At 38.2% G+C, this 22299-nt stretch overlaps 1 protein-coding gene across 2 annotated transcripts in view; it reads right to left on the reverse strand.

Moving 5' to 3' along the window:
* The window catches only part of si:dkey-237i9.1 (SEC14-like protein 1), a 109584-nt gene that overhangs the window by 30019 nt on the left and 57266 nt on the right, over window positions 1–22299 (reverse strand). For both annotated transcript variants that reach the window (XM_026213988.1, XM_026213989.1), the window contains exon 5: window positions 20161–20289. In XM_026213988.1, the coding sequence (XP_026069773.1) occupies window positions 20161–20289 (129 nt within the window). The remainder of the gene's footprint in view (window positions 1–20160; window positions 20290–22299) is intronic.

Consider the following 22299-nt stretch of genomic DNA (forward strand, 5'->3'; position numbering starts at 1 on the left):
GTTTTTCATGTCTCCCTTCATTATATCTAATGTGACCACGCCCCCGCGCTTAACACGCTATTCAGATTCAAATTGAAGCGCGCGGCTTGAATACGCCCACACAGAAGAAAAAGCAGCCAGACTGTTCTTCAAGTTTTTATTTTATTTTACTGTTTGCTTCACGATGAGAGGAATAAGACATAAATCACGAAAGGTTCAGTAGACTTTTTGCTTTAAATTAATGGTTGTTGTCATGGTGTAAAGAACAGAAACTGCTATTTGTTAATAACTGGAATCTTTTCTGGGAGCGTCCTAGACTGTTTCGCGCTGATGGATTACACCCCAGCAGAGTCGGAGCGGAGCTGCTCTCTGCACTGTAAAAAATTATTTAGCAGTCTAGTTGTTTCAATGAATTTTTTTATGTTGACACAACTTGCAGTTACTGAATTTGTTCATTCAACTAAAAAATTTTAGTTTTCAGTGTCTCAACTAGTTTGAAAGTTGACTGAACTAGGTTATTTGTCCTCATAACTTAAAAAAATGTGTTGAATCAACTCAATAGCAATATCACGTTCACAACATCACTTATCGCGAGATCTCCTCATTCTGGTGAAGGCTGTTGAAGAGAGAAGAAAGTTGTCAGCCATACTAGTCAGTTTCTCCTCAAAGTTTGGACATTTTACTAGAATACAACTTTGGTAAGTAAAATATTCGTATTTATTGGCTTAATGTGTAAAATTACATTTGTTGTCTCAGAAGAGTAAGTATGGTTTAAAGAATCTTATATTCTGAATGTAAGTTACTGTATGTAAATGTTAGTTTCGCGGCACTCTGAAGCCTCAAAATACAGGCGGTTCCACAGTATTTTCCTTATAAATATTAAAACAGATATTCTCCCATGCGGGACAGCGGAGCTGAACTTATGTGGGGAACGATAAAAATACAGTTTGTATGTATCACTTGAGCTCAGAGCTGTGTTAGAGACCGTTCAAAAAGAGCGCGAGAGCTCATCGGATCACTGTATGGATTAAGAACGGCGGGAATAAAAAAAAAAGGAACTGCTCTAAACCTGACAGCGTAAGACATCCGTCAGAATATACATCGATGAAAAATTAGGGGGAAAAAAGAAGATTTCTACTGTGTCTTTTCTGCATGTTATAAGGGAAACGAATGAGCAGCATAGATGAGCACCTCCCTCAGAGTTCTTCTGGAGCGCGTAACTTAACGTTACATTTGATATCGCTGACATAAGCTTAGTTCTGATGATTTTTTTACAGTCTACGGTTCAGATGAAGTTATGGTAGCGTTACAAACTCTTCTTTCAGTTTTCTGAAGTAACGTTAGTCATTCAAGTGCCTCACTAGAACCCAGTGTAATGCTGCGTGAATATCTGTTTTTATACAGTCTATGGTGAATATAGGTCATAAGTAAATTTTATACGTTCAAATCTATATATTTTAGAATAAAAGTAATAATAGCATATATCTTGTATAAACAGAGATACAATAACGATCGACACAAATGTGTTAAATTTCCTTTTATTGTGTTATAATTCTGTGTTGTGTCATTTAAAAGCATCGCCTGGATGGTATAGTTTGTCATTGGCATTTAAAACAAACTTGTCAATACATTTGACTTTCTCTGTAAAGATTTATTTATATATGTATGTTTATTATTTTACAGTGTTTTAACATGTTTTTGTATTTTTCATGTTTATGATATTTTGGAATGACTGAAGATTCAGCGCAGAATTCAGTAATCCTGTGGATGGACCACAGCGAGTCCTTTTGCAGTTATCCATCAAAATGCTATGCAGACATAATGCAAATGGCATTTACATGGTAGAGCTTGGACAAAGTTGTAAGTAAAATTATTTATTTACAAATGCACTTGTATTGGAGTCTATAAGCTTTACGATTGTAAGGCCCTGTTTAATGCATCCCTTTGTTTTTATTAAAGCACACAGGCTCTGCGCAGGAATTCATCAAGGACATGACTGCTGGGATTACGCTTGTGGATGACCAAACTGAGCACCATCAGTCTGCAGTGATGTGATCCAGGTAAAAGAAGAAGAAGAAATCTGGATGATCTGGGGTTGTAACTCGTTGTGGGGTTGTGTACTGTGTTAGACGATCTGGGACTGGGACTAACAGAAATAAACTAATTCAGGTTAAAAACAACTTGAGGTTTAGTAAATGTCAATTTTCTTTCTTTTTCTTTTTTGGGTGAACCCTTTACGAAAATGTAGATATTTGCATTGGAAAACAGCTTCAAAATTTAGAGAACATAATTTGACATTATTTTCCCTTCAGTTTTATTCCTTGAATTTTCTATAATTGGTATTTAAAATGTATTTATAAAGTGTTGAATTTATCTTCATAAAACCACCAGAAACCCTGTTTATGGACATAGCCATTCTTTATTATTTTGCTGAATACTGTTTTGTATCCTGAATCCAACTTTGCTTAAAGGATTATTTCACCAAAAAAATAAAATTAGGCCATGTTTTACTCATTCTCAAGGCACCCTATGTGTATATGATTTTCTTCTTTCAGACGAATCTGATCTGAGTTGAATTAAAAATTGTTCTGGCTCTTCCAAGTTATTTAATGGCAGAAGACCTGTGTGTTTTTTTTCTCAGCAATCCAAAAATAGTCAAATAAAATGCACCCATCCATCAATAAAACGTGTCTCACATGGCTCTGGGGTGGTGAATAAAGGCTTCCTGTAGCAAATCGATGCACTTTTTGTAAGAAAAATATCCATATTTAAATGTAAACACTTTTTTTCTCTTCCACTGACTATCATACGTGCAAGCCTAATTTTGTGATTCTACTTCGTGATTGGCGTATTGTTGTCTCCTCCGCTCTTCCGTGTTCGTCACTTATCATCGGTGCATGCATGACCCCTATGTCCTATTTTCATCCACCCGGAATGGCTCTTATTCACTTATTCACCTCTCAGAGCCATGTGAGGTACTTTTTATTATGAATTGATGCACATTATTTTACTACTTTTGGACTGTTAAAAAAAGCACCCATCTATTGCCATAATTTTTTTTATATATAATCCGACTGGATTTGTCTGAAAGAAGAAAGTCATACACACTCACGATGTCATGAGGGTGAGTAAAACATAAATGGGTTAACCAACCCTTTAAGAGTCATGCTTTACTCTGAACATGCAGTGCAACAGACTATTATTTAAAAGGAATACCCATTTACACCAATATATTTTATGATCATTGTATAAATGGTGTGACAGATTAGACACTTAGATTTGGATTAAGAAAAAAAACCTGAGCATGTTGTATTGGTTTGTCACATTTTATGTCATTCAGAAATCATGTAGAATACCAGTGAAGAAAATAATTTCCCCCCATTTTTAGTATAGTTGGTTCTGGGGGTGTATTTTACACGTATCTTCCCATGGGATTTTAAATTCTTTGTGTTCAGCAGAACAAAGAAATTTGTACAGGCTTTAAACAGTTTAATACAGGAAGTTATTTTGAATGTTTGTAAACCAAACCGTTGAGGAGCACCATTTACTTTTGACTTTCATTTTTGGTTAAATTTTTCAAAATATATTCCACTTTAAGGTGAATTACAATTTGCCTTTATTGGTAGCTGTGCTTTTAACAAAACACACAACTTTAATAGTGTATGTACATATGTGTGTTCATTAGTTATAAATGTATTAAGTAATTTAATATTTTTTTCTTTTCCCAGCCATCCAGTGACATTAAGGATGTTGAGAAAGAAATTGAAGAGGGCATTCTGATTGTAACTGAGGAACAGCAATGTGATGTGCTCTGGGTGTGTGTTCACGGTGTGTGTTCACTGCTGTGTGTGTGCACTTTGGATGGGTTAAATGAAGAGCACAAATGTATGTCATGTCACTTTCACTTTTCAGTGTTCATGATGTGTCCATCGGCTCCACAGCACTCTTTCTTAAAAAGTAGTGTTTTTTTGTTTTCTTTTTTAAGGAAATGTAGGTTCTTTTGTGCCTTTCACTACATTATAGAATGTACATTAAAGTTCCAATGACTTGGAATATGCATGTTCTCATGTAAACAAATGTTGTTTCACCTCTCATTTTCTTAAACAGTATGTACACATTTTCAGTATGTAGCATTATGATGGTGGAGAGTTTGGAAACTTTCAAGATCCTTCTGATGTTAACACTTCTGTCTGGTCATGTTGTGCTATGAAATTTAGAATCTGACTGTTTAGGTCTTTGTGCTTCCATGTGCATTCATTCCATTTATATCTTATTATACAGAAGTACAGTACACTCATTTTTTGTAACTAATTGTGATGTTATATACATATATCTTAGTTTCTCATTTTGACCATGACTTGCATTATGGTGGGGGGGGGGGGGAGTGCATGTGAACTTGTGCAGGGTTGATATGCAGAGTTCAACCTTCTGATTTTCATATTGAGTTATGAAATTAAAAACAATCCCTGTGGTTTTGATCTGATGAATTGAAATGCAACTATTTGTTTCTCAATCCCATGCCAATGCTATTTATTATACATCACACTTTCAAGTGTCGGTTCAGATCTTTAGACGTATGTTTTTATTTTGCATTTTTTAGTTTTGTTTATCAATTATCAGTTGATGTGTTGACGGCAAATTGCTTGTTCAATTTAAATGTGAATGAAAGTGTTGTCTCTATCATTAAATAAATTACATTAAAAAAGTGTTTTGTCATTTTTATTTAAACATTTAAGGCAGTGGGGTAACATTTGTTTATGATTATTGATCGAAGTAAAAAAAAAAAAAAAATCCCTGTTGACACAACATGATTTAGTTGACTGGACTAGAAAATAATAGTCAAGTCAACTTAAAGAAATGTGTTACTTGGACTAACTCCACTCTAATTTGAAGTTGTTTCAACAAGACATTTTTTGTCAAGATAACAAAAAAATTTTAGGCAGCGGGGTAACAAATTTTTTTAAGTTGACTCAACAAATTCTTTTTTACAGTGTGACAACATCTCCAGGACACTTCGCTCCATGTGACTAGTAAGACAATTCTCAAATAACCATTATGATGAGTTTTGTTCCACCCGCTTAAATGCTAAAAGTACTTGCGCTGTAAAAACTATTAAGACTGTGTCTGTTCCCCGAATAGTGAGGTCAAAATATAAATATAATGTAGGATCTAGAAAAAATCTTATCGTAATTAAACCAGAAAAATGTAAAGTAAATGAACAAAAATAATTTTTAAAGTTTGGGCTCATAAATATTAGATCACTCACACCAAAAGCAGTTATTGTAAATTAAATGATCACAGATAATAGTTTTGATTTACTCCGCTTGACTGAAACCTGGCTAAAACCAAATTATTATTTTGGTCTAAATGAGTCTACTCCACCAAACTACTGTTATAAGCATGAGCCCCGTCAGACTGGTTGTGGCGGGGGTGTTGCAACAATATATAGTGATATTCTCAATGTTACCCAGAAAACAGGATACAGGTTTAACTCTTTTGAAATATTTCTGCTAAATGTTACTCTGTCAGACATGCAAAAGAAATCTAATGTATCTCTTGCTCTGGTTACTGTGTATAGACCACCAGGGCCGTATACAGAATACCTAAAAGAATTTGCAGATTTCCTCTCAGACCTTCTAGTTACAGTTGATAAGGCGCTAATAATGGGAGATTTTAATATTCACGTTGATAATGCAAATGATACATTAGGACTTGCGTTTACTGACCTAATAAACTCTTTTGGAGTCAAGCAAAATGTCACCGGGCCCACTCATCGTTTTAATCATACACTAGATTTAATTATATCGCATGGAATCGATCTTACTGCTATAGATATTGTACCTCAAAGTGATGAGATTACAGACCATTTCCTTGTATCGTGCATGCTGCGTATAACTGATATTAACTATATGTCGCAGCAATACCGTCTGGGCAGAACTCTTGTTCCAGCCACCAAAGAAAGATTCGCGAATAACCTGCCTGATCTATCTCAACTGCTATTTGTACCCAAAAATACACATGAATTAGACGAAATTACTGACAACATGGGCACTATTTTCTCTAATACATTAGAAGCTGTTGCCCCGATCAAATTGAAAAAAAGTTAGAGAAAAACGTACTGTACCATGGTATAACAGTAATACTCACTCTCACAAGAAAGTAACTCGTAGTCTTGAACGCAAATGGAGAAAAACTAACTTAGAAGTTTTTAGAATTGCATGGAAAAACAGTATGTCCAGCTATAGACAGGCTCTAAAAACTGCTAGGGCAGAGCATATACACAAACTCATTGAAAATAACCAAAACAATCCAAGGTTTTTATTTAGCACAGTGGCTAAGTTAACAAATTACCAGACGCCACCCGATTCAAATATTCCACCAACGTTAAATAGTAATGACTTTATGAATTTCTTCACTGATAAAATAGATAACATTAGAAATACAATAGCGAATGTAGATTCTACAGCATCTAACACTTCAGTTTCATCCATCGCACCCAAAGATAAACTGCAGTGCTTTACAACCATAAGACAGGAAGAGCTAAATAAACTTATCACTGTCTCTAAACCAACAACATGTTTATTAGATCCTGTACCCACTAAATTACTGAAAGAGCTGTTACCTGTAGCCGAAGAACCGCTTCTCAATATCATTAACTCATCGTTAACTTTAGGTCACATCCCAAAACCATTCAAGCTGGCGGTTATCAAGCCTCTTATTAAGAAACCAAAACTAGATCCTAGTGTACTGGCAAATTATAGGCCTATTTCAAATCTTCCATTTATGTCTAAAATTTTAGAAAAAGTTGTGTCTGCTCAATTGAGCACCTTCCTGCATAAAAATGATCTGTATGAAGAATTTCAGTCAGGTTTTAGGCCCCACCATAGCACAGAAACTGCACTTGTTAAAATTACAAATGAACTGCTCCTTGCGTCAGACCAAGGCTGCATCTCATTTCTAGTCATACTTGATCTTAGTGCTGCGTTCGACACCATAGATCATGACATAACTATACAGGTATTCAAGGGCAGGCTCTAAGATGGTTTAGATCCTACCTGTCCGATCGCTACCCTTTTGTTTACTTAAATGGGGAGTCATCTCATTTATCATCAGTAAAATATGGAGTGCCACAAGGATCCGTTCTAGGCCCCCTTCTATTTTCAATATAGATGTTGCCCCTTGGTAATATTATTAGAAAATACATAATTAGCTTCCCCTGTTATGCTGATGATACTCAGCTATATCTCTCAACGAGACCAGATGAAACTTCCCAATTATCTAAGCTAACAGAGTGTGTTAAAAATGTAAAAGATTGGATGACAAATAATTTTCTCCAATTAAATTCGGATAAGACAGAGATAATAATAATAATAATAATTCCTTACATTTATATAGCGCTTTTCTAGACACTCAAAGCGCTTACATGGTCAGGGGGTATCTCCTCATCCACCACCAGTGTGCAGCATCCACCTGGATGATGCGACGGCAGCCATAGTGCGCCAGAACGCCCACCACACACCAGCTTTCTGGTGGAGAGAAGACAGAGTGCTGAAGCCAATCAGCTAATATGGGGACTGTTAGGAGGCCATGATGCTGAGGTCACACCTCTACTCTTTTTCGAAAGACATCATGGGATTTTTAATGACCACAGAGAGTCAGGACCTCGGTTTAACGTCTCATCCGAAGGACGGTGCTTGTTGACAGTATAGTGTCCCCATCACTACACTGGGGCGCTAGGACCCACACAGACCACAGGGTGAGCACCCCCTGCTGGCCTCACTAGCACCTCTTCCAGCAGCAACCTAGTTTTCTCAGGAGGTCTCCCATCCAGGTACTGACCAGGCTCAGCCCTGCTTAGCTTCAGTGGGCAACCGGTCTTGGGCTCCAGGGTGATATGATTGCCGGCCATATCGGAGATACTAATTATTGGACCAAAAAACACTACACAGAATCTTGTAGATTACAATCTGCAACTAGATGGATGTACTGTTACTTCCTCTACAGTCAGAAATCTGGGTGTTATATTAGACAGCAATTTGTCTTTTGAAAATCATATTTCCAATGTTACAAAAACTGCATTCTTCCATCTTAGAAACATTGCCAAGCTACGAAACATGTTATCTGTTTCTGATGCAGAAAAGCTAGTTCATGCAATCATGACCTCTAGACTGGACTATTGTAATGCACTTCTAGGTGGTTGTCCTGCTTCGTCAATAAACAAGCTACAGGTAGTCCAAAATGCAGCAGCTAGAGTCCTTACGAGGTCAAGAAAATATGATCATATTACCCCAATTTTACAGTCTCTGCACTGGCTACCTATTAAGTTCCGTATCAGTTACAAATTATCATTACTTACCTATAAGGCCCTAAATGGTTTAGCTCCTGCGTACCTAACTAGCTTTCTACCACGTTACAACCCATCACGCACCCTAAGGTCACAAAACGCTGGACTTTTGGTCGTTCCTAGGATAGCAAAGTCCACTAAAGGAGGTAGAGCTTTCTCACATTTGGCTCCCAAACTCTGGAATAGCCTTCCTGATAATGTTCGGGGTTCAGACACACACTCTCTGTTTAAATCTAGATGAAAAAAACACATCTCTTTTGCCAAGCATTCGAATAATGTATCTTTTTAATTGTGAGTGTAGTTGCATCTGATCAAAGGTGCATTTTTATTCATTAGCTTGGGTTAAACTAATTTTACTTTGTTGGATCAGCAGCTATGCTAATGATGTCTGTATTTTGTTTCTATGTTTCGCCACGGGATTCACATCCCGTGGTAACTAGGATTTACACAAGCTCCAGTCTGGATCCAGAACACCTAAGAAAAGATGATGCTGACCCTCAGAGCACCTCAGATGATGCTAACCTTGAATCAACAAACAGAACTAACAATTATTGCTAAATGTGTGACTGAATCATATAATAACTTAATTAATAATATTGATAGTTCATCGTCTAGCTGACTACGTCTTGTATTATTATTATTATTTTTATTTTTTCTCAAATCCTGTCAAATGTGCACAAACTACTAGCTACTACTAAATATTGTAGAAACAATTTTCTGTAAAGTTGCTTTGTAACTATTTGTTTTGTAAAAAGCGCTATACAAATAAACTTGAATTGAATTGACTTCCTGTTGGGCGGAGCCTATGACATGCAATACGAAAGTTGTTCGGCACAATGAAATCTAGGTTATAGGGTTAATTTGTACCATCTTTGAAATCACATTCAGAGAACAATATATATATATATATATATATATATATATATATATATATATATATATATATATATATATATATATATATATATATATATATATATATATATAAAACTTTAAGATTTCACAATAAGATTTCATTTATAAACATTAACTATGTTAACATGAACAATAATTACATAGCATTCATTCATGTCAGTTAATATTCCAAACTTAAACATTAAAACATTGTTTTATTGTGATTTTTTTCCAAGCACATTTTACCAATTCCAAACCATATAAATCTTAAGAACTACCATTATTTTTTATTTAATCATTTATGAGTGATATATAATTGTCCATGAATGCTGGAAGAGAAAAACTCCTTATATTCAGGTGTGCAGAATTGTTAGGCATGTTTTCTCTTACAAATGAGCCAAAAAAAAAAAAAAAAAAAAAAAAAAAAAAAAAAAAAAAGAGTATTAACTCAAACTGAAAAGTAGAAAATTATGAAATCTCCATGAGAAATATCAAAAACAAATGCAATACAGAAATTGCAAGGTTAAGACTTGACCAATGGACAAAAAATGCTAACTGGGTCACGGAGTCAGAAAAGAAAAAAAAAAAAAAAAAAAAACAGGCCTTCACCATCACCGATCCCCACTACTGCATCTCGCCCACAGCGGAGGCGCCACAAGTGGTGTGAGAGGAAGCAGAAGAGGGGTAAGTGCGGAGGTATCCGGGCTAGGCTAACGGCTAACCCACACAAGCCATCTATCCCCATCATCGTACTGGCTAACATACGCTCGTTGGACAATAAACTGGATTACATCCGATTACTACGTTCAACTCAGAGGACTGTAAGAGACTGTAAGAGTCCAACATTTTGGACTTTGTTTACACCACACAGAGAGGACCTTACAAAGATGATGTAACGGTCACAAAAAAATCATCACTCTCTGGGCCAACCAGAAGCCATGGATGACAGGGGAGGTCTACAGACTCCTGAAGACACAGAACGCTGCCTTCAGAGCTGGAGATGAGGTGGGCCTGAGAACAGCCAGGGCCAACCTGTCACGCGGCATCAGAGAGGCTAAGAGACAGCACTCCAGGAGGATAGCTCATCAATTCAGTGGCAGCAGAGACACTAGGAACCTGTGGCAGGGGATACAGACCATTATGGACTACAAGCCCCCACCACGGACCTGTGACAACAACATCTCTCTGCTGAACGAGCTGAACACTTTCTTTGCTAGCTTTGAGCAGCAAAACAGCATCACTGCACAAAAGACTCCACGTCCTCCCAGCGACCAGGTGATGACGCTGACCTCAGACAGTGTGAGGAGATCCTTCAGCAGGATCAATGCACGCAAAGCTCCGGGTCCTGACAACATCCCTGGGCGTGTACTGAGAGACTGTGCAGCAGAACTCACTGATGTCTTCACAGACATTTTCAACATCTCAGGCTGTTGTTCTCACATGTTTCAAAACTACCACCATCATTCCAGTTCCGAAGAAGCCATCTCCATCCTGCTTCAATCCTCATGAATTGCTTTGGATGGCTAGTCATGCACCACATCAAGTCTGGTCAATCTCTCTCTCAACGTGGAGAAGAAGATTGTTGTAGACTTCAGGAGAGCACACACTCAGCAGGTTCCTCTGACCATCAACGGTGCGACTGTGGAGAGAGTGAGCAGCACCAAATTCCTGGGTGTGCACATCACAGAGGACATCTCCTGGACTGAAAACGCCACAGCACTGGCCAAGAACTCACAACAGCATCTCTACTTCCTCTGCAAACTGAGAAAAGCCAGAGACCCGCCCCCCATCATGTGCACCTTCTACAGAGGCACCATCGAGAGCATCCTGGCGAGCTGCATCACTGTGTGGTATGGTGCCTGCAACGCATCCTGCCGAAAGACTCTGCAACGCATAGTGAGAGCAGCTGAGAAGATCAATGGTGTCTCTCTCCCATCCCTCCAGGACATTTATGGAACCCGTCTCACCCGCAAAGCCCTCTGCATCACCGGTGATCCCACTCACCCATCACACAGCTTCTTCAGTCTGAAGGACAGCTTCATCCACCAGGCTGTCAGGAAGCTGAACTCCCTCCCGAACTTGCCCCCCTCCCCTCTTCTGCCCCAGGCACCACTGAACTATGAACTATGTTGCCAGCCTATTTAACACTTGTTGATGCTTTTTATTATTTTGCTTGGCCCCAAACAATAACGCCAACGAAAACAATAGGTGCCTACGCACATTCGGTGCTTGGCCCCTAATAAAAATAATAACAAAAATATTTTTTTTTTTTGGTGTTTTTGTTTTGAGTAGAAAATCTGAATATTATATTACTCCAGATCGTGTGACTGGAGTAATGATGCTAAAAATTCAGCTTTGAAAGTCAGCCAGGCACCACTGAACTATGAAATATGTTGCCAGCCTATTTAACACTTGTTGATGCTTTTTATTATTTTGCATGGAGTCCATAACCGTCTTAAACATGCCACTTCCTGTTGCCATTGGATGGCGCTATGACTATAATTGAATATGGGGGTGTTGATCTGTTCAGGAAAGGACAGTGCAGTAATATGATGCTGTAGCATTAAGCTAAGTGTTGCTAACATGTTTTAATATGTTTCTAGCATGCTGCCATTGTATTTATCACTTTATGGCACTTTTTAATGTTACTAGGAGTCCATTACAGTGTTACACATGACACTTCCCGTTACCAACAGTTGGCGCTATGATTATAACCGAATACGGGCATGATGATGTGTTCAGTACAGTACCTGTCCAATGTGTGAAGTTTGGGCCAGATCAGACGTTCTTAGCATGAGTTAGAGCAACTTCCTTATTCAGTGCAATAGTTGCATGCTTTAACACTTCGCTAAGTGTTGCTAGCATGTTTTATTATGCTTCTAGAATTTTGCCAGCCTATTTAACCCTTGTTGATGCTTTTTATTTTTTCGTAAGGAGTCCATAACAGTTTTAAACATAACACTTCCTGTTGCCAGCAGGTGGCACTATCATCGAATATGGGCATATCGATGTGTTCAGGAGAAGACTCATTTAATTTGTTCAATTTGGGGCAGATCGGACACTATATGCCTGAATTGCAGTAACTTCCTGTTTCACTGCATTAGTAGCATGCTTTAGCACTTAGCTAAGTGTTGCTAGCATGTATTATTATGTATCTAGCATGTTGCCAGCCTATTTACCACTTGTTGACACTTTTTAATACGTTCCTAGGAGTCCAAAACAGTGCTGACCACATCACTTTCTGTTGCCAGTAGGTGGCGCTATGACTATAACCAGATACGGGCATGTTGATGTGTTCATTACAGGTTTCTTGTCAAACATTTGAAGTTTGGGGCAGATAGGACATTGCTTGCCTGAGTTACAACAACTTCCTTTTTCTCTGCATTAGCAGCATACTTAAGCACTTAGCTAAGTGTCGCTAACATGTATTAGCATGCTTATAACATTTTCTGAGCCTATTTAACACTTGTTGATGCCTTTTATTATTTTGCAAGGAGTCCATAAAAATGTTAAATATGCCACTTCCTGTTGCCAGCAGGTGGCGCTATGAATATAATAAAATACGGCGATGTTGATATCTTCAGAACAAGACTCTTGTCAAACATTTGAAGTTTGGGGCAGATCAGACATTGCTTGACTTAGTTACAGCAACTTCCTTTTCAACTGCATCAGTAGCATGCTTTAGCAGTTAGCTAAGTGTTGCTATCATGTTTTAGTATGTTTCTAGCATGACGCCAGTGTATTTATCACTTGCTGGCACTTTTGAATATGTTGCTAGGAGGAGTCCATAAGAGTGTTAACCATGTAACTTCCTGTTACCAACAGGTGGCGCTATGACTATAACCGAATACGGGAATGTTGGTGTGTTCAGTACAGGACTTTTGTCAAACGTGTGAAGTTTGGGGCAGATCAGATTTTGCTAGGCTGAGTTAGAGCAACCTCCTTATTCAATGCAATAGTTGCATGCTGTAACATTTAGCTAAGGGTTTCTAGTAGGGCTGCACGATGTGTCGTTAAAGCATCGATATCGCGATGTAAGATTCCGCGATAGTCACATCGCAGGATGTGCGATGTAGGCTGTCGTAGTTGATCCGTTATTCATTAACTGTACGGGCCAGCTGCTCCCCAGCCCTTGACGAATGTGATTCGCGGATTAATTGCACAGCTTACTCATCATAGAGAGAAAGTTTATCATTGACAGGAGTGAAAACCACATGCAAGTTTAACAGGGCATAGAGAGGGAGCGCGAGAGAGACAGAGAGCGCGCGCGCGCAAGAGAGAGAGAGAGAGAGAGAGAGATAGAGAGAGAGCGCGCGAGAGGCAGAGAGAGAGCAAGTCATCTTCAAACAACACAAACGCTGTCTTGCTCTCTCTCCCTCGCGCATATTAATCAATTGACAAGATGGTGTCGATGTTTAAATCATTTAAAATGAGAATGTAAGTGTGCTCACCCCATTTTTGTTTGTAAGAAAAAATATCGCAATATATGTCGCAGAAAAATAAAATATCGCAATGTCATTTTTCCCAATATCGTGCAGCCCTAGTTGCTAGCATGTTTTATTACAGCATATCATATGCCGCGTTTCCACCGAAATTACCCGGAACATTTTTACCAGGAACTTTTTTTCCCAGGAACTTTTTTCCCCCCAGACCTGTTGCTTTCTGCGTTTCCACCGCGGTGTAAAGTACCGGGAAGATTAGGCAAATGACTGGTGACGTAGGTCCGGGCGCGTTTCTCAATACAAAATACCGCTGATAAAAAAATAAAAAATATGCTGATTTTGGACGTGCATCATCGGTAGTTAGTTCAGACTTTGTGCATTCGACTGGGGAGTGTGATGCAACTATGCAAGTCTGGTAAATCTATAAACAGCAGCGTAACTATATATATATATATATATATATATATATATATATATATATATATATATATATATATATATATATATATATATATATATATATTATACTTGATAACTTCAGTCAGCTCGTCTTGGCTACTGCAATTTTCCCTACTGTATATTTACAATAAAACGAAATAGGATATCAAATACCACTGCCTCCTTTGGTTTTCATTTAAGCATAATAACAGCTGCAGAAATGTACTTAGTTCAGAGATATGTGTATATGCAGCCATTACAATGAAACGAAATATTATATAAATTTGCCTTTTTTATTTTCATTTTAACATATAGATAAATTGAATACAGACCAAAGAAAACCTGTTAGATTTACCCCGCAGCTGAATTATATTTTATGTTTAACCACTAAAGACACATCAGAGCCAGCGGCACATATCAGAAGGTCTATCCCAGGAGAGGCTGCTCTCTGCGGATACATGAAAACTGAGCTCCCGCTGATTGCGTGGAGCTCACTGTCTCTGAGATCGGCGAAACACATTTTTTAAATAGGCGCTGTCTTTATAAATAAACCACATATTTGAGTTTTAAACAACTACATTCTCGCCTGAAATACTTTTAAAATTACATTTCATGACACAATAACAGTAATATTTGAAAATGATCCAAATAAATGGTGGTTGAACTCAACCAATGCTGTGTGAACTCAGATGGCTTTGGCTAAAGCAATTTTCCCCTCAGTATATTTACAATAACACGAAATAGGATATAAAATACCACTGCCTCCTTTCGTTTTCATTTAAACATAATAGCAGCTGCAGAAATGTACTTAGTTCAGGGATATGTGTAACGTTATATACAGCCATTACAATGAAACGAAATATTATATAAATTTGCCTTTTTTATTTTCATTTTAACATATAGATAAATTGAATACAGACCAGAGAAAACCTGTTAGATTTACCCCGCAGCTGAATTATATTTTATGTTTAACCACTAAAGAGACATCAGAGCCAGCGGCACATATCAGAAGGTCTATCCCAGGTGAGGCTGCTTCTCGGCGGATACATGAGGACTGAGCTCCCGCTGATCGAGTGGAGCTCACCGTCTCAGAGAACGGCGAAACACATTTTTAAATAGGCGCTGTCTATATAAATAAACATCAGATTTGAATTTTAAACAACTACATTCTCGCCTGAAATACTTTTAAAATTACATTTCATGACACAATAACAGTAATATTTTAATAAATATTATAACCGAATAAATGGTGGTTGAATGCTGCGTGAACTCAACCAATCAGAATGTTTAGCGCCAAAGTCCCGCCCCCGAAAGTTCCTGAACTTTAAAAAAGTACCACCTCGCCAGCAGGGACTTTCTGAGGGGCATTTTTTTACCCGGAACTTTATTTAGTTCCTGGTTCCTGCGGTGGAAACACACCAAGTACCAGGCCAAAGTCCCTAGTTCCTGGGTAAAGTTCCTGCGGTGGAAACGCGGCTATATTTTATGACAGATTCAGAGCAAGAAATACCAACATGTTGACTTTGTGTGGCTTAAAATTAGTACATTGTGTTATATTATGTTTATATGCCAGTTAAGGATGCTCATATTGACCGTTTAACCCTTAACCGAAAGTAAACATTTTGACCGATGAAGGGGCCGTTCACATACCACGTCTTTTTTTTTTTTTTAATCAGGTTGTTATTTCAAATGCAAATGCGCTCGCAACGTGCTGGTTTTTTCCAGGCCATTCCACACTGCATCTAGTTAGAAACAGCTTTTCAGAATGACGAAAGCGCACCAGGTCATGTGACAAGTACCAAGTCAATCAGCTTCCTTCGGGGTGAAACACTGCAGTTTTATTTTACTTTTCTTTGAAAATAAATCTTGTAGCAGAGTTACAGCAAGGGTTTTCAGTGGTGGAAATCCATTACTGAAATTTCCTTGTTGTAACGGAGATCGCAGCTGATAGATGCTTATCAACAACAGACGTCTCAGAAGCGCACCTGCCTGAGCTCTTTGGAAAGGAGAAAGCGATGTTCGCGTGTGTGTGCGTGAACTCACTGGGCGTTGACACACGCAACCACACACCAACATAGGGCTGGGTACCGAACTTCGATACCTTTATGGTATCGAACGAAAAACTTCGATACTATGAGTATCGAAAAATTATTTATCTTTCGGTGCCAAATTTCGGTTCCAAAAACCAAGCGGCCGTGTTTTTTTTTTGCCAAACGGCTGTGTCTGTGTGAGCTTGTAGCATACGTGCATGTAAGGACCTAAATTCGCCGTGAATGGCTGTCGACCACCACGTGACTTGACGGGGAGGATTTTTGAAGAAACTCGTAGTCACACAACACAAGTGTAGTTGTTTTTTCTCAAAACGTTTCCATTTTACAATGTCAAAAGGTCTAAAGTGTGGCTACACTTTATAAAAGTGGATGCCGAGTCAGCAAAGTGCAACATATGCGATAAGAGTATTGCAACCAAAGCCGGCTTGCCCTCCCTCCCTGTTTAGTTTGGTCTACTCCATTGCGTATCTTGAAACACGCCCCCAATCACGTTGTCTAAAAAACAGAGAGAGACAGATTTATCCGGTACAGCGAATTTCTCTAAGCAGCAGGCCACTGTATACGTTCACTTAAAACATAACCGACTGTGTTTACGAGAATACTTGCAGAGACAATTATTTTGATATAATTGTGTATGTGTGTTCATTCAGAAGCCACGATACGCGAAAGATGAATTCATTATCTGTACGCGCATTGTCTGAAATGCTGCTCGTAGTGCATGCTTTGAATGAGTGAGCGCAAGCTCAACGCGCGCGAATTGTTTAAAACGCTTGAATCAGCAATATTTAGAAACGAGTGCAAACGATCAGCTACGATCCGTTTCACCCCTTCAAGCGAGTGAACAACACGAATCAAGTTAGGAATTTTACATCACTATTCACGATAGCCCATCGGACTGGAAAACACAATAGCCTCGGGACGTGGGGCTAGCGATTTTGCGAGCCCTGCACCTCAGATCTATCCAGTTTGTGAAATACTGGTTTCCACACTGGTTTCGTTAAACAAAATAAATAATTATTTTAAAAGATTGACTCAAAAGAATCATCGGTTCACGAACTTGCCAAAGATTATCTATTATTGAACATCTCGAATGAATAAAGACTTCAAGTTCATCTGTAAAGCACAAAAAGCTATCGTTTGAGTTTATAAACTTAAATTTCATGCATGATTTGTATGGACCTGATAACTGAATGCAAAGTGTGAGTTCTAGAATAATGTTTGTGTCTTGATGAGCATGTATAGCTCACTAGGAGTCGCTAAATGAACAGCTGTTGTTCTTTTTTTTTTTTTTTTTTTTTTACGGAGGATCAGTTGCCATATTGGTTAAAATCCCCAAACTGTTTACTTAAATATTAAATTAATAAATGACATCAAAACAGGAGCGTTTGCGTTATGATGTGGTGGGCTGCTGTGGGCCAGAAAGTCCAGGGCCACTTTTTGGTCCCAGTCTGCCCCTAAATGGCGCACCCCTATCCAAAAAGCACAACCAGTTGTATTAATAATGTTATCCTGAGTGTGAAGTGTTACCAGAAATTGTTTTAATTAAGGTGAAAAATAAAAGTTTTGTGTTTCATGTATTTGTGTTGATGTTGAAATGGATTTTAAAACATATGGTATCGAAAAAAGTATCGTTAGGAACCGGTATCGAAACTGAGGTATCGAAATTGGCACCGGATCGAAAGATTTTGAACAATACCCAGCCCTACATCAACAGACATATTTAGCTGAGCAAGCCAAATGAAGCGAGCGAAAAGTAGGCCCATTTCGAGAGAAAGGGCAACGAAAGTTACTTGCAAAATATGCTACGTGGTATTAAAATAAAGCAGTATTGCAAGTACAATGCTGTGTCACTTGAGACGCAAACATCCACAAGCAAATGAAAGGCGCATCCCAAAGCTGGTCACTCTAGCGAGATGTTATCTCTTAATTCCCTGGACATCTGTGCCATCGGTGAAGGTGTTTTTTAGCGCGGGCTGTCCACAGGCTGCGCCCCAGACTAACCCCACATCATGACTTGTTACTAGGGGTGTAACGGTTAGTAAAAATATTTTAATGACACGGTTTTGGCGGTTATAGAGTTCTAATGACGGTGTTCAACTATAACCGCCAAAACCGTGTCATTAAAATATTTTTTACAAATATTTTTTATCAAAAATTATTTTCATTTTTTAGATAGGATCATAAGATGCGCAATATATCGGGAGACATGGTTTTTACCACTTAATGAAGTTTTGTAAATCGTCAGACATGATATTTACCACTTCATTAAATTTTGCTTTGTAGAAAACCTTTCTTAAAAACGAACTTCGTTTTGAACAAATTTTATATCTTAATTTTAATAAATGTTTCATCAACCAATTGCATGTATTTTAATAAATAAAAAGCAAATATAGCAGACAATGATAACCGTGACCGATACTTGCACTGCACTGTGAACTAGAGCGCATCTCATCGTAAATGAAACTCAGCGTAGGCCTATGCCTCATACATTAGCATTAAATATCTTTGCTGCATCCTTTCTAGAACAGACAATGGCTTTTTGTTTTTGCGGCTCGCATCAGCAAAGCATTGTATCGTCCATAGACCGCAAAACAATCAGCGGATGGCGGGCGGGTGCGGCTTTGAAATTTGCTCAAAAAACTTTGGCGCAGATGATGAGTTTTGTGATAGATCTCCTTAATAAATGGAGGTCTGAAATCTCTGCCCCTTTACCGATCAGAGCGCGCGCTGACACGGCGTTATCTCCAAGAACAACCAATTGACCCCCCCCCCCCCCCCCCACGACGGTTATGTTATGAACCGTCACATTTGACTCGTGTCATAACAGTCATCACCAATTCTGAAACCGGCACACCCCTACTTGTTACATTTCTTAAATAAAAATGTACAAAAATGATCGCAGCCGAAAAAATTATATAGCTCATTTTTTTAATTGTGCGATTAATTGATTTTTCGACTATATCGCAACAGGCCTACCCCTAGGTGTGTGGTTTTTTTTTTCAGCGAACCATGCCATCCCTAGTGCCTACGCACCTTCGTTGCTTGGCCCCTAACAATAACGCCAACTAAAACAATAGGTGCCTACGCACATTCGGTGCTTGGCCCCTAATAATAATAATAACAATAAATGTTTTTTTGGTGTTTTTGTTTTGAGTAGAAAATCTGAATATTATAAGGATTTCTGAAGGATTGTGTGACTGGAGTAATGACGCTAAAAATTGAGCTTTGAAAGTCAGCTTTAATTGTTCCTAATAAACTGTTAACCTTTTAACCTGCACTTTGCAAGTGGAGCTCAAATTATTTTGTTGGATAATTAAATATATTATAAATAAACTACAAAAACAAAAATACATTTATTTTGTCCTCACATTCTTTCTTCCAACTCTTCCCTCTCAGTCACACACCTGACTGAAAGGCTCATTATGCAGCTCATTATGTGGGCCTTTGTCTTTTAGGGTGTAAATCACAATATTCATGATAGTTGATGCCTAGTCACATATGGCCTTTCAAAACAAAAAGTGTCTTAGAAAATTCAATCTATTGTTTTCTGTGAGTGAGTAAACAAGATGATTTTCACATCACTTTGAAAGCATAACTTCTAGACTACAAGCTCCAGGTTTGTCAGTCTTGTGAACAAATTTTGTTTTTTTGTTTTATGACGTTATTTCAGTGACTTCAACATTTTTTTTTCACTAACCATGCATAAACGTTTTCTCAAAAACTAAAACTAAATGTACATACATGCTATTTGCATATTATTGTAGCCCTAGTTTGTGCTGAATACAGTGTTTTTAAACTTTAGCCATGTATATGTTTAGAAGCAACTGAAAAAAGTACAAAAGTCAGGGCATGTCAAAACTTCTCCAGGCCCTCCAAAGCCCCTAGACCTCAGAGTGTTAAGCCTCAGATTTACAGGTACAGGCAGGGTTTAGCAACTCATCATCTACGGGTAACTGACAAATAAACCAACATGTGTATATGGTTTTAGAAGAACATCAGTGTGGCTACACACCTTTTTGATGCTGCTGGCATACTGCTTCATGGCGATCTTCTCCACTGTGCTCTCAAAACCAAAGAAAGATTTGATGTCCAGACTGGCAGATTGTTCAAAACATGTCCATTCTTCATTTTCTGGGTGAACCTACATTGGACAACATGACACATGCCAACTTTGTTAAACTCCCAATAAAAGAGTAGTATAAAAATAATGAAAGTGAAAGTGACGTGACATTCAGCCAAGTATGGTGACCCATACTCAGAATTCGTGCTCTGCATTTGACCCATTCTAAGTGCACACACACAGAGCAGTGAACACACACATACTGTGAACACACACCCGGAGCAGTGGGCAGCCATTCATGCTGTGGCGCCCGGGGAGCAGTTGGGGGTTCGATGCCTTGCTCAAGGGCACCTAAGTCATGATATTGAGGGTGGAGAGAGCACTGTACATGCACTCCCCCCACCCACAATTCCTGCCGGCCTGAGACTCAAACTCACAACCCTTCGATTGTGAGTCCGACTCTCTAACAATTAGGCCACGACTTCCCTCCAGTATCAGTTTTAATGTTGTCAATTTTCAATATTTCTACATCAGTTTAAGTAGTAGAGAGCAGCACAACAACTTATGTTGAAGTAACAAATACTGAATACACTATTTAACAACCAGATCAGATCTGAGCAAAAGAACACTGGACATTTAAGTTAAAATTTGAAAATCAAATCAGAATGGTACGAGTTGTATGCACTGTTGGTGATTTTAATATCCATGTCGATAATGAAAAAGATGCATTGGGATCAGCATTTATAGACATTCTGAACTATATTGGTTTTAGACAACACGTTTCAGGACCAACTCATTGTCGAAATCATACTCTAGATTTAATACTGTCACATGGAACTGATGTTGATAGTGTTGAAATTATTCAGCCAAGTGATGATATCTCAGATCATTATTTAGTTCTGTGCAAACTTCATATAGCCAAAATTGTAAATTCCACTTCTCGTTACAAGTATGGAAGAACCGTCACTTCTACCACAAAAGACTGCTTTTTAAGTTATCTTCCTGATAATCCAAATTCCTTAGCATATCCAAAACCTCAGAACAACTTGATGATGTAACAGAAACTATGGACTCTCTCTTTTATAGCACTTTAAATAAAGTTGCTCCTTTACGCTTAAGGAAGGTTAAGGAAAACAGTTTGACACCATGGTATAATGAGCATACTCGCACCCTAAAGAGAGCAGCCCGAAAAATGAAGCGCAGCTGGAGGAAAACAAAACTATAGAAGTATTTCGTATTGCTTGGTGGGAAAGTAACCTATCCTACAGAAAAGCATTAAAAACTGCTAGATCCGATTACTTTTCTTCTCTTTTAGAAGAAAACAAACATAACCACAGGTATTTATTCAATACAGTGGCTAAATTAACGAAAAATAAAGCCTCAACAAGTGTTGACATTTCCCAACACCACAGCAGTAATGATTTTAAGAACTACTTCTAAAATCGATACTATTAGAGATAAAATTGCAACCATTCAGCCGTCAGCATCACATCAGACAGTGCATTATAGACCCCCTGAGGAACAATTCCACTCATTCTGTACTAAAGGAGAGGAAGAATTGTATAAACTTGTCAAATCATCTAAACCAACAACATGTATGTTAGACCCTATACCATCTAAGCTCCTGAAAGAGGTGCTTCCAGAAGTCATAGATCCTCTTCTGACCATTATTAATTCCTCATTGTCAGTAGGATATGTCCCCAAAACCTTCAAACTGGCTGTTATTAATCCTCATCAAAAAAACACAACTTGACCCCAAAGAACTAGTTAATTATAGACCAATCTCAAATCTCCCTTTTCTTTCCAAGATACTAGAAAAGGTGGTATCCCCACAATTATATTCCTTCTTAGAGAAATATGATATATTTCCAGTCAGGATTTAGACCGTATCATAGTACTGAGACTGCTCTCCTTAGAGTTACAAATGATCTGCTCTTATCATCTGATCGTGGGTGTATCTCTCTATTAGTTTTATTGGATCTTAGTGCTGCGTTTGACACAATTGACCACAACATTCTTTTTCATAGACAATGGAATTGCAATGGAAGTGCATTAGCATGGTTTAAATCGTACTTATATGACTGCCATCAG

This window comes from Carassius auratus, chromosome 31 (genome assembly GCF_003368295.1).
Source record: "Carassius auratus strain Wakin chromosome 31, ASM336829v1, whole genome shotgun sequence".
In the NCBI taxonomy this organism is placed as follows: domain Eukaryota; kingdom Metazoa; phylum Chordata; class Actinopteri; order Cypriniformes; family Cyprinidae; genus Carassius; species Carassius auratus.